The sequence below is a fragment of the Staurois parvus genome, unplaced genomic scaffold (genome assembly GCF_062004578.1).
Source record: "Staurois parvus isolate SC_StPar_1 unplaced genomic scaffold, SC_StPar_1.0 ptg000581l, whole genome shotgun sequence".
In the NCBI taxonomy this organism is placed as follows: Eukaryota; Metazoa; Chordata; class Amphibia; order Anura; family Ranidae; genus Staurois; species Staurois parvus.
This window is the reverse complement of record NW_028318377.1, coordinates 4,027,684-4,040,279: the sequence shown is the minus strand read 5'-3', so window position 1 is coordinate 4,040,279 and position 12,596 is coordinate 4,027,684. Positions and strand designations below refer to the sequence as shown.

General features: G+C 40.6%; 1 protein-coding gene across 3 annotated transcripts in view; it reads left to right on the top strand.

The window, feature by feature from the left end:
- UVSSA (UV stimulated scaffold protein A) overlaps positions 1–12,596 on the top strand; it is a 189,569-nt gene that overhangs the window by 32,262 nt on the left and 144,711 nt on the right. For all 3 annotated transcript variants that reach the window (XM_089692280.1, XM_089692281.1, XM_089692279.1), the window contains exon 7: positions 443–571. In XM_089692280.1, the coding sequence (XP_089548406.1) occupies positions 443–571 (129 nt within the window). The remainder of the gene's footprint in view (positions 1–442; positions 572–12,596) is intronic.

The window sequence follows — 12,596 nt, the reverse complement described above, 5'->3', positions numbered from 1 at the left end:
TGGGAGTTGCTGTCAATCAAGATAGCATGGCTGGGTTGAGGGCCTGGTGGACAAAATGGCTACTGGAGATACAGGTATGCCATACATTGCAATGGCGTCCTTTTATCTCTGAGAAGGGAGAAAAGATACACAAACTGACCAGCATGGATCTGCTTCCATTCTTTGAGTGGTAAGAATGAAACAAGAAAAAGGAAGGACTTGGCAGGATCACCAGTTATTTCAGAGGAAAGAAAGATCTCAATACAGAGCTGGCTACATTTACCCAAAACATGATTAAACAGACCTATGCATGTGATATGAAATTTTGGGGTAACATACACTAGAAATGCATTAGTGCGTCCATCAAGGCAGGTGGGAGATTTTCCTCTTTCTGGCTGAATAATAAAGAACGTTCTGAAAAGATTTTTTCATTTAAATTTTAAAGTCATTTTGTTACGTTTAGGTATTTACAAAGGCGGGAGTTACAGATGACAGTCTTAGATGTGCCATTGACCTGAAAAATAAATTGGAGGCCGCAATGAAGAAGAACAAAGAGATGAATATTGAGTGCCCGGCTAGAGAAGGGAAAATGGTGAGTGATTTGATCAGAAGATGTGCGATTCCTTTTGAACTGGGGATTTTAGCCTGATAGATCTGCTCTATGATTATAGAACTCCCTGTTGTCCAGACACCTCTAACCATGTAATTCTGCCAAGATGCCCTTGAAGAGCAACAGGTTCACTTTAAAGGCATATTGCACCTTTTGCAAACTATTTATAAATGCATCCAAATTAATATAATTTAAAAATGTGCATTTTTATGGGGTTTTTTTTAATTGGAGCCTTCAGAGAGTTGTAACCGTCATCAGTGCAATATACAGGCTTCTGAAGATCGTTCCTCCAGCTCTAGGTAAGTACCTTCGGTTATGGGGCTGGGTGAGGTAAACAATGGATGACAAACGCTTTGATGTCACCGCACTTGTGCTCCATTGAAATCTACAGGATTTGATATGTGGTTAGAAAGGTGGTCTATTCTTTTAATTTGGACCTCCCCAGACACACATACTTACATTCCTTTCACTTCTCCATTCAGTCTTCAAGCGCAAAAGTAAAGTCTTGTGTGAACTATGAGCTATTACAGTTATAGCTTGCTTGGGGCTGTATACATCCTATGTGACAGCCTTTAAATGGCTCATGTCACGTATTCCGCCATACTTGGAAGTACCAAGTATTTCCCTTAGCTTCTGGGGCTGAACTGAGCTGCAGGGGAATAAAGAAAAGATGAGTATATGCTGCTGGGGAAGGGAGGATTAAAGCAAACCTGTGCGTTGCTCATTAATTCCTTCTGATGCACTGTTCTGTCTTCTCAAGTGTATTTCTATATCACAATAATCACTACCACTATGCCCGTTTGCTATTGTGCCTATTGATAATGAGCACTCTAAGGCTCCATTCACACTCGTGCGACTTCAGAATCGTGCAAATTTCATTGTGACGTTACAGCGCAACGTGATTCGGCTTTAGATGAGTTCGACTTTGGTTTGAACTAAGGATGATTGTTTGTGCTCTACAAAGTCGCACACATGTTACATGTATATCATTCAGGTGCGACTTTGGAGAATTTTTACATTGACGTCTATAGCCCTCAAGTTGCATGAAAGTTAGGCCAAAGTAGTGCAGCAACTACTTTCAAGTCACTGCGACTTGAAGTCGCAAAGATATGAATGGTTCTCATTGGGAAACATGGGGTGTGACTTATCATGTGACTTTGGACCCCAAAGTCGCATGAGAAGTCAAACAAGTGTGAATGGAGCCTAAAGAAAAGTTTGCATTTACTCAGGAGACTAAGGACTTACAGGTCAGTGTACAGTTTTTGGCACTTCCTGAAGACTATTCTTGATTGAAACACGTCGAGGTTTGATGACGCAACTTCCGCCGACGTCACTTCCGCCCTTTGGTTAATCCTGGAGGATTAACCACCATAGCAGCTACCATTTATTCATCTCACAAGCAACAAGGCTGAATACACCAGATGCCAGGTTATAGACACTTCTTTTGTGAGTTCAATACTTAGTTATGTCCCCATTATTAAAGTAAAAGCGGTTTTACACTATGGGATGTCTATTTTTGTTTTTGTTTTTTTATACATGCTTATTTTACCTGTGGAGGACAGGAGAGAGTTGGTATTGATACAGCACTTTTGGAGGAACAACTGGTTACCATTAGCAACACTGCGTACTGGGATAGCCCCAAAAGCGCAAACGACCATCCTAGAGATAGGTGATCATGAGATGACGGTGAGTGTCAGTCCATGTGGGGCACCAGTCTGAGCACAGTGGAGCACCTATTATTGTACACGGAATTTACAATCAAGAATTGTAGCACTTGTTTTCACTTATTGGGACTGAATCATTAATATCAATATTGTTTTACATATATTGTCACAAAGATATTCATATTTTGTACCTTTTTTATGCGTGTTCCATATGGTATTCACTTACCGAGATAAATGAACATGCATGGGAGTAGCATCATCTTGACCTGGTCAATCAAAAACTGGAAGACTGGCTGAAGATGTCAGTGGCAAGTAGGGAGCTCCTGGGCGCCATGTTGCCAGAGCAGAGTATAGTTTCCCTTTAAACTGCTATCCCTATGTCAGTTTGCTGTGGTTGCACTCAAAGTGGACCTGAACACAAAAAGCGATGATTTGTTGTGTTGTAGAGAACGTTTAGAGATGGTAATTGTGACTAAGCAGTAGCCTAAAAAAAAAAAAATCTTTTTGCCTTGAATTCCTTCTGGAATATAGCAATGCTCTTGGCATGTGAAGGTGCCTAGACACTCCGGTGCCTACAGACTCTTAACTGTATAACTGATGTATGAGATTTCAGGCACTGCTGCCTCTGAATGCTTTTCCCAGGAGATTTGTGGATGCCATTAATGTGCTGCTCACTGATCTCCTTGCTGGAGGCTGTGAAATGAGGAAGAAAAGCGCTGCCTCTACCAAGATGGCCTCTTCCACACAGAGACACAATGCAGAACAAGGCCTAAGTCACTACTGAGGAAAGATCAGCTGCAGGGAGACCACAATACCAGTAACTAGTCTTTTTCTCTCTGGCTGCTCCTTTGTTTGGGCACATTTGAAACAATTTATATCTTTTTATGGAGTTATGTGACAAAAACATGCACTATTACCTACAACCCTTTCAGAAACCAGGTGAATTCGGCTGCTGGATTTTTAAAACTCATTGATGGTAGACTAAATGGACCATCTGATGTTGGCACAGTTTCAGTACACCCCAGACAGCATTAATGGTTCACTGATTAAAGGCATAATCTGCTTTTTGGGGACATTTAATAAATGGACCTACAATGATAAACTAGAAAAATGTGCATTTGGTACATTTTTGCACTTAGGCCTACAGAGCATTGTAACTGTGATCAGTGCACCACATAGGTTCCTCCATTGCTCACCCTCAGCCCAAGGTCTATACGGAGGTACGGACCTTCTGCTATGTATCAGGAGGAAGTAATGAATAAACTAGTGTGGTGACATTGCTGCCCTTGTGCCAGACACTCTGCTGAGTTCCTCTGCTGTGCCAACAGATGGAATCTGTAGTATGTTCATTCACCTATCCTTTGTAAATAGTTCACAATTCATGCACTCAATTCAAAGAATAGAGGATGTCTGTCAGGAGAAACATCCCATGATTCAGGTAAATAGAGGGGATGGGAGTTAGGGAAATGATACTGTGCCTCATGTTGCACCCTAAAGTGATTCTAAAGATTGTAGTTTTAAAAAAAAAAAAAAAAAAGTTATACTTACCTGCTCTGTTCAATGGTTTTGCACACACAAAGCAGCCCCAATCCTTTTTTTTTTTTTTTTTTTTTTTTAGGGTCCCAAGCCACGCTCCTGTGAATGGATACTCGGCCCCACCCCCGTTCTCTCATCATTGGCTTACTGGCTATAATTGACAACAGCAGGAGCCAGTGACTCACACTGCTATGTAAGCCAGTGAGGAGAAAAGGACCCGGAAGAGACGTGGCTCTCATGCAGATTGCCGGATTGAGATTGGGTTCAGATAAATATAAGGGGGGGAGGGGCTGAGGGGGAAGCTGCACCCACCCAGAAGGTTTTTTACCTTCATGCTTAGAATGCATTAAGGTAAAAAAAAAAAAAACACCTTCCTTTTAGAACCATTAAACATGGTGGTTAAATGACCATACAATAGGTGCAAAGGCAAACTAAACCTTGAATTTCACTTGTGGCTAAGAGTTACGGTGTACATTGTAAAATATGTCATAAAGAGGCCACACACATTAAAATCTGATTGTACAATCTTCTTTTGACCGCATGTATGTAAATGAGGGCCCACCTTATCGGATATAAATAGATGTTTTTCTTAAAGCGCCACACTACACACTGTAGGTGTTGCAAAATCTAAAGGCAATTGTAAAGAGTTTGTGCAATCAGACTGAATTGTCATGTTTACCTCTTATCCATGTTCTGGAAGTGTGTGTGTGTGTGTGTGTGTGTGTGTGTGTGTGTGTGTGTGTTTTTTATTTTTTTTCCCCATTGGAACGTATTTAATAACTGGCGTTGGGGTATTTTCGAACAGATACAATGCAGTTTTTATAAAGGAAAACTAAGCAGAAATGGTAACGTCAGTTTGTTCACTGACCACTAGAGGGAGCAATGTGCACATAGAATTGTCCTCTATTTTACAACCTTCCTTTTCCTATGCTATTCTTTGAATGTTGGGCTGGAATAGTGTGTTGTGTCCTGTCCTGCCACTCTGGTCATTTTAGTAATTTAAGGCTTGTTCACACCAGATACCCAGATTTAAAAAAAAAATCATGTATGAAAATGTTGGCACTTACCACCACACTTCAATGAATTGTAGAGTGAAATGCAGGTAATGCATCAAAAATACTGGAATGTGTGTTGGGGGAGGGGGCACCAAACTCCAAAGCTTCAGCCTTGCATGTCAATACTGGCAGAGAATGCAGGTTTGGAAGGCTGCAGGACGTATGTGCATCCCAAGGTTCCGCACTTTATACTTCCGTTTTTTTCTTTCCCCTACTGTGACAGTCTAATAGGTGACAGCCAATCTGACAGTTTCCCTGTGGGCTCACCTTAAAATGCAGAGGATGAGAGCTGATCAGAGCGAAGGGACCCCCCCCCCCTCCACACAGCTCACAGGAACAGAGCTGAGGCTATCAATCTGCTGGAGGTCCCTCCCCTGTCACCATTGTTCTCTTGGTGTCAGGAAGACTTGTCAAAAGTGACTTATGCTGATAGCAGAGGAAGGAGGCAGCAGACAGAAATGACACGGTGCTCTGGATTGAGACAAGTACATACTGCCTATATTTAAAAAGGGGTCTAGATCATTACCAAGTAATTATAGACCTGTTAGTTTAACTCCTACAGGTGGGAAGATACTGGAGAGTTTAATAAAAGACCACATAGATGAGTTCTTGCTGGAAAAAATATTTTAAGCAATAGACAGCATGGATTCATGAAAGACAGAAGTTGTCAAACAAATCTGATTTCTGTTTGAGGGGGTGAGCAAAACCTTGGACAGAGGGGTGGCAGTGGCCGTGGTATACTTGGACAGAGGGAAGGTGGTGGACGTGGTATACTTGGACAGAGGGGTGGCGGTGGACGTGGTATACTTGGACAGAGGGGTGGCGGTGGACGTGGTATACTTGGACAGAGGGGTGGCGGTGGACGTGGTATACTTGGACAGAGGGGTGGACGTGGTATACTTGGACAGAGGGGTGGACGTGGTATACTTGGACAGAGGGGTGGCGGTGGACGTGGTATACTTGGACAGAGGGGTGGACGTGGTATACTTGGACAGAGGGGTGGACGTGGACGTGGTATACTTGGATTTTGCGAAAGTGTATGACACAGTTCCCCACACACGGCTAATGTGTAAGGTAAAGTCTACAGGCTGAAAAAATCTGTATGTAAATGGATAGAAAACTGGCTAAAAGATGGTATTCAGAGAGTAGTGGTTAATGATTCAAACTCTGAATGGTCTAGGGTTGTCAGTGGTGTACCCCAAGGTTCAGTGTTGGGACCCTTACTTTTTAATATATTTATAAACAATATCGGGTCTGGGATTATAAATCCCATTTCAGTCTTTGCAGATGACACCAAGCTGTGCAGTGGAATAACGTCCTTACAGGATGTCTCCAATTTACAAGCCGACCTCAATGCACTGTGTAATTGGGCAACTATGTGGCAAATGAGGTTTAATGTTGATAAATGTAAGGTTCTACACTTGGGGGCTAAGAATATGCATACATCATACATACTAGGGGGGTACAACTGGGGGGGTCAATGGTGGAGAAGGATCTGGGGGTTCTGGTAGCCCACAAGCTTAATAATGGCATGCAATGCCAAGCTGCGGTTTCTAAAGCGAGCAAAATCCTCTCTTGTATTAATAGAGGTATAGACTCCAGAGAGAGAGATATCATATTACCCCGGTACAAATCATTAGTAATACCTCATCTGGAATATAAAGTTCAGTTTTGGGTACCAATTCACAAAAAGAACATTGGGGAACTGGAGAAAGTACAGAGAATGGCAACCAAAGTGATCAGAGCTGGCCAGCTCAGTGGATTGCTTTAAAAAATCCTAGATTCTTTCTTAGATACACAGAATATAACTGGATACTAACATTTATAGGTAAAGTTGATCCAGGGAATATCCGATTGCCTCTCAGGGGATCAGGAAGGAATTTTTTCCCTGCAGGAGCAAATTGGATCGTGCTTTGCTGGGTTTTTTTCCTTCCTCTGGATCAACTGTGGGTATAGGATTATAGCTTCTTCTTTTTTTTTTTTTTTATGGTTGAACCGGATGGACTTGTCTTTTTTTCAGCCAGACTAACTATGTAGCTATATACTATAGAAGGATATGCTTTGCCCTTATTTCATGTCATAAGTTTACAAACACTTTGGCCTTTTATTTTCTGCACTTGACTGCCCCACTAGCTAGCCTGCTATACCCATGCCAGTTTGCTGATCTGACAAATAGTCCGAATGCTGATCCTGCTAACATTGAAACACAGGAAGGAGGTTGCATTTCTGGTTGACCTGCATATCTTTACATGTTCCCCCTTTTAACTGAGGCTTAGGAGATCTGCATCCCACAGTAATGCTGAACTTAAAGTGGAACTGCGCTGCATTGGTGTACCACATACCAAAAATGCTATACAAGTAATTTTTAATGTAAACAAACTCCTCCACCCATCCTTGTCTCCATACTTTTATTTTGCTTCAAAAACACCTACTGGCATTTCTGGCAGTGGCCATCTCGAGTAAGGGCAGATGACTAATGTAGCAGTTACTTTCTGGAATCCATCTGTCCTTAGCTCAGGCATTGGCTTCTTTCCCTCCTGAAGATGTCCTGGGATGTATGACATAATTTACCTAGGCCTGGAAACCAGGAAACAAATGAAGGAATGCAAATAAAGGGTAATACTTTCCTATCTAATGCTAGCAGCCTAAGGATTTGAAATGTTGATTAAGAGAGTGACGTTCTGCTTTTATGGAGATTGCCTCATACACTGATAATGAGCAATTCCAAGTCATTCTATAAAGTGACTCTACAAACTGGTCAGTCCAAGACTTTGCATTTTTAAACAGAACTAAACTCTCTCAATCAACATGAACTATTTTGAATCCTTATGCTTTTTACATTTCTTCATTTGCTTCTTGGTTTTTATCCTGGGCCAAACTTTTTTGTCCTACAACCCAGGAGTTCTTATAGGTTCTTATTTTTTTTTTTTCATCTGGAAGAGAGGAGGAGGTGTTTTCTCAGCTAAGCACACCCTCCTGCCTGCATGCCTAAGCTAAGGGCAGATGGATCCCAGGAAGTAAATGCTACATGAATCATCTGCCCTTACTCAAGATGGCAGCAGCTAGAAATGAAAAGGAGGGGAGGGAGTGTTTCACAGTGATTTCTCAACAAAATAAAGCATGGAGACAAATATGGATTGGTGAGTTCATTTTGAATATTAAAAATGAATTAAACGGGGTCTTAGGTTTGTGGTGCTCAGATGCAGTGTAGTTCCTCTTTAAAAGACATACTGGGGTTTATTTACTAAAGCTGGTTCACTCAGAATCTCATGCACTTCTGTATAGAAACGAATCGGCTTCCAGGTTTTATTGGCAAAGTTTAATTGAACAAGCTGAACTTAGAAGCTGATCACACACACACACACTTTATCCCCTGCTGATTTTGAATATTTGCCCACTCACAAAGAAATGATCAGTCTATAAATTGAATGGTAGGTGTATTGTAACACTGAGAGACAGAATAGCAACAAAAAATTCAAAAGAGATGCATGTCTAACAAATGATGCACTGATTTGCATGTTCATGAGGGAAATGCGTATTTGATCCCCTATCATTCAGCAGGATTTCTGGCTACCAGGTGTCTTTCATACAGGTAACATGCTGAGATTAGAAGCAGTTTCTTAAAGTGAGTGCTGCTAATCTCATTTTGTTACTTGTATAAAAGACACCTGTCCACAGGAGCAATCAAACAATCAGATTCCAAACTCTCCACCATGGCAAAGACCAAAGAGCTGTCCAAGGATGTCAGGGACAAGATTGTAGACCTACACAAGGCTGGACTGGGCTACCAAACTATCGCCAAGCAGCTTGGTGAGAAGGTGACAACAGTTGGTGCAATCATTCACAAATGGAAGAAACACAAAACAACTGTCAGTCTCCCTAGGTCTGGTGCACCAAGCAAGATCTCACCTCGTGGAGTGTCAATGATCATGAGAACAGTGAGGAATCATCCCAGAACTACACCTGAGGATCTTGTCAATGATCTCCAGGCAGCTGGGACCACAGTCACCAAGAAAACAATTGGTAACACGCTACACCGACAAGGATTGAAATCCTGCAGTGCCTGTAAGGTCCCTCTACTCGAGAAAGCATATGTCCAGGCCCGTCTGAAGTTTGCAACTGAACATCTGAATGATGCAGAGGAGGACTGGTTGAAAGTGTTGTGATCAGATGAGACCAAAATCGAGCTCTCTGACATCAACTCAACTCGCCGTGTTTGGAGGAGGAGGAATGCTGCCTATGACCCCAAGAACACCATCTCAACTGTCAAACATGGTGGTGGAAACATTCTGCTTTGGGGGTGTTTTTCTGTTAAGGGGACAGGACAACTGCACTGTATCAAAGGGACGATGGACGGGGCAATGTACTATCAAATATTGGGTGAGAACCTTCTTCCCTCAGCCAGGGCATTGAAAATGGGTCGTGGATGGGTGTTCCAGCATGACAATGACCCAAAATACACAGCCAAGGCAACAAAGGAGTGGCTCAAGAAGAAGCACATTAAGGTACTGGAGTGGCCTAGCCAGTCTCCAGACCTTAATCCGATTGAAAATCTGTGGAGGGAGCTGAAAGTTCAAGTTGCCAAACGTCAGCCACCAAACCTTAATGACTTGGAGAGGATCTGCCAAGAGGAGTGGGCCAAAATCCCTCCTGAGATGTGTGCAAACCTGGTGGCCAACTACAGGAAACGTCTGACCTCTGTGATTGCCAACAAGGGATTTGCCACCAAGTACTAAGTCATGTTTTGTGAAGGGGATCAAATACTTATTTCCATCATGAACATGCAAATCAGTGCATACATTTTTTTACATGCATTTCTTTTGAATTTTTTGTTGCTATTCTGTCTCTGTGCTACAATACACCTACCATTTGATTTTTAGACTGATCATTTCTTTGTGAGTGGGCAAACATTCAAAATCAGCAGGGGATCAAATACTTATTTCCTTCACTGTATATAACATACCAGGTCCACTGAAGCAAGGTATCACCATGGCTGCATAGCGATATAAGGACTCTTAAAATGGTGTCTTTATACTCCCAGAAAGGCTTGAAAATACTCCAGTCAACATCTAAAAAACTAGAGTGAGTCGGGACAGGCCTATCACCATTCAGGCTGGCCGCAGCACCCCCACCCTGGCCGTGAGGCGTGCAGTGTCACCTCGACGGCATTGGTGCAATGACATCATGCGTCACACAGATGCACGAGAAACAGATCCAGGGAGAGAAGCAGCCGAGGAGAATGCAGGCCAAGTCTCTCTTTGGTTGAACATCCGCGCTGCCCCAGATCCCGGTCCTAAAGGCCACCAACCCCAAAAACAGGAGTTGCGGCCCCGTGCGACACAGGAGCCGCGTGGAAAAAAATTAATGAAAGTAGTTACATTACGTGAATTTGACTTGATATCCACGTTGTGAAATCCTTTTGTACAGTAGAGGAAGCAGCATAAGGAGCCAACCAGCTGTGCTGCAGTGCTTAAAAAGGTGACAATGCTGATCAGAGAATAGATGCGCTCCTCAGTGTGCTGCTTCTCTTTCACTGTCCAGTCACAGGCTGAGGGAGGGACAAGACCTATAAGCGTTCCTTAAAGTGGATTCTAAAGGCTTATTTTTATTAAGAAAAAAATAACAAACATATCTTAACTTACCTGTTGTGTGCGCTCATGATTCTCACGTGGAAACACATGTTGCACATAGGGCAGCCCATTCACTTGGATTGTCACCTGATTGTTGCTCCAAAGAGGCTCAGGGACCAAATTTTGGCACTGAGCCAGAAGCAATTTCACTTTCCCGTTTTGCTGCAATTCTATCGTGTTTTGGCTCTTGAAAATCATGGCAAAATCACGCTGCATTTGAGGTGCCATTTAAGGTGGACAGCACCCATGAGCACAAAATTATCCATATGTAAATTCATTTAAAGGAAGTGGGAAAAAATTAATTAACTGGCTGGATCAACTGGTAATAAAAATGTGTTATGGGGGGGAAGAATGGAGGAAGGAGGAGTGAGGAGAAAAGAGAAGGCCAGCATTTACTGAGCAGAGGGGGAATAATTAAAATAAAAATTGAGCTAGGCATTCTTTCCTTACTTATCACTCCACCCTGCGTCCCACCTTCTGTCAATCACCAGCCGGTCCATCTCCAAAATTGGCTGATTGGACAACTGATATCTATGGAGTTACTTTGAAAAAGACCATGTTTCAATTTGATCATTTGATGAAACAATCCTTTTATATTATAGTTAGAATTTTATCTGTGAAAATTTGATCTATTTCATTTTTTTTTTTTTTTTTTGCATTCTTGCTCTTGAAGTTCTTAGGGTTAAATGCAGAAAAAAACAGTTCACATTGGTTTGAAAAGGTAGCTTTCATTACATAAGTGAGAACATTGTAGCTCTCATTGCATTGTGGGACAAGAACATTTGAGCTATGAAATAGAAAGTTGTCTGGCACAACAGAAAAAAAGATAAAGCCTTTGCACTCTAAAGTTTATTTATTATTTAATTCACCTTTCTATGGACATGTTTATGTGTGTATATGTAAATGTTTTTTTTTTTTTTTTTTTTTTTTTTTTTTTGTATGTTTGTTTTTTTTGTTTGTTTTTTCTTTTTTAAATTTAAACTATTTTTGTAAAAATATTTCAATCTAAATTGCCTACATTACATAGCTTTGTTATATATATATATATATATATATATATATATATATATATATATATATATATGTATATATATATATGTATGATATATAGATTCTAATATTGGTGTACATTTTTACAAAAATAGTTTAGATCCACTTAGTGCACAGCAATATGTTATGTAAATATAACCCATAGCTCTTCTTTTTTTTTTTTCTCCTGCCCAGTTGGTTTGCTCTCTTAGATTCTTGTTTTCTAATGACTCCTGGCCCATAATCTAATATGTGATAGAGCAATCAGAAATCATTTAAGAGTCAAAACAAAGCCCTTCTCCCTGGAGAGGAATTAGCATCTCTCTAGCTGATAGGATCTTTTTTTTTTTTTTTTTTCTCCTCTTGTAGCTCTAATGCATTTGGGCTCCATATCAAATTCAGTGAAATTGGCCATGAAATTCATTGCCCTGTAAATAAAGACAATTCAAATGATAACAAAACTGTATGCCATTGCATTCAGGAATATACAGGGGGTAATGAAAATGAATGTTTGCAGTTAAGCTCTTCAGTAAACACTTTCTTCTTGCTTTCCATTTCTTCTCATGATTCTTCTACAATTTTTTTTCTGTGTATCTTGTGGCTGTAGACAAATGTATGTATTAAATCCAGAAGCCTTGCAGGACATTTTCAAGACCATCAGAGGTCCAGCAGCGTATTCCCATTCTTTGTGGTACTCCGTGTACCTGCCATTTGACTTTGTTTTTTGTTTTAGTTGCATGAAGGAAAAAAAAAAATCAGGATTTTTTTTTCTCACTTTTTATATGTTTTAATTTTTATGATTTTAAAGGAATATTGTTTATAATTTTAAAGCTTTCCCGTATAATCTTTTGAGTTAAAATAGGCTGTCATTATAAAATATACAAAGAATAATATATCACAAAACAGCAAAAATGTGCAGACTGCATAAAACATTGCAAATATTTGACAATGTGTAATCTGCACTGATTATTAGTACTGATGCTAAATATTCCTAAAGAATATAAAATCTAAATGATGATTCAGCAAGAGTTGACTGTTTTTATTCAATAAAGAAAGGAAATTTTGTCATAAAAATGCAAATTTGGAAAAAAAA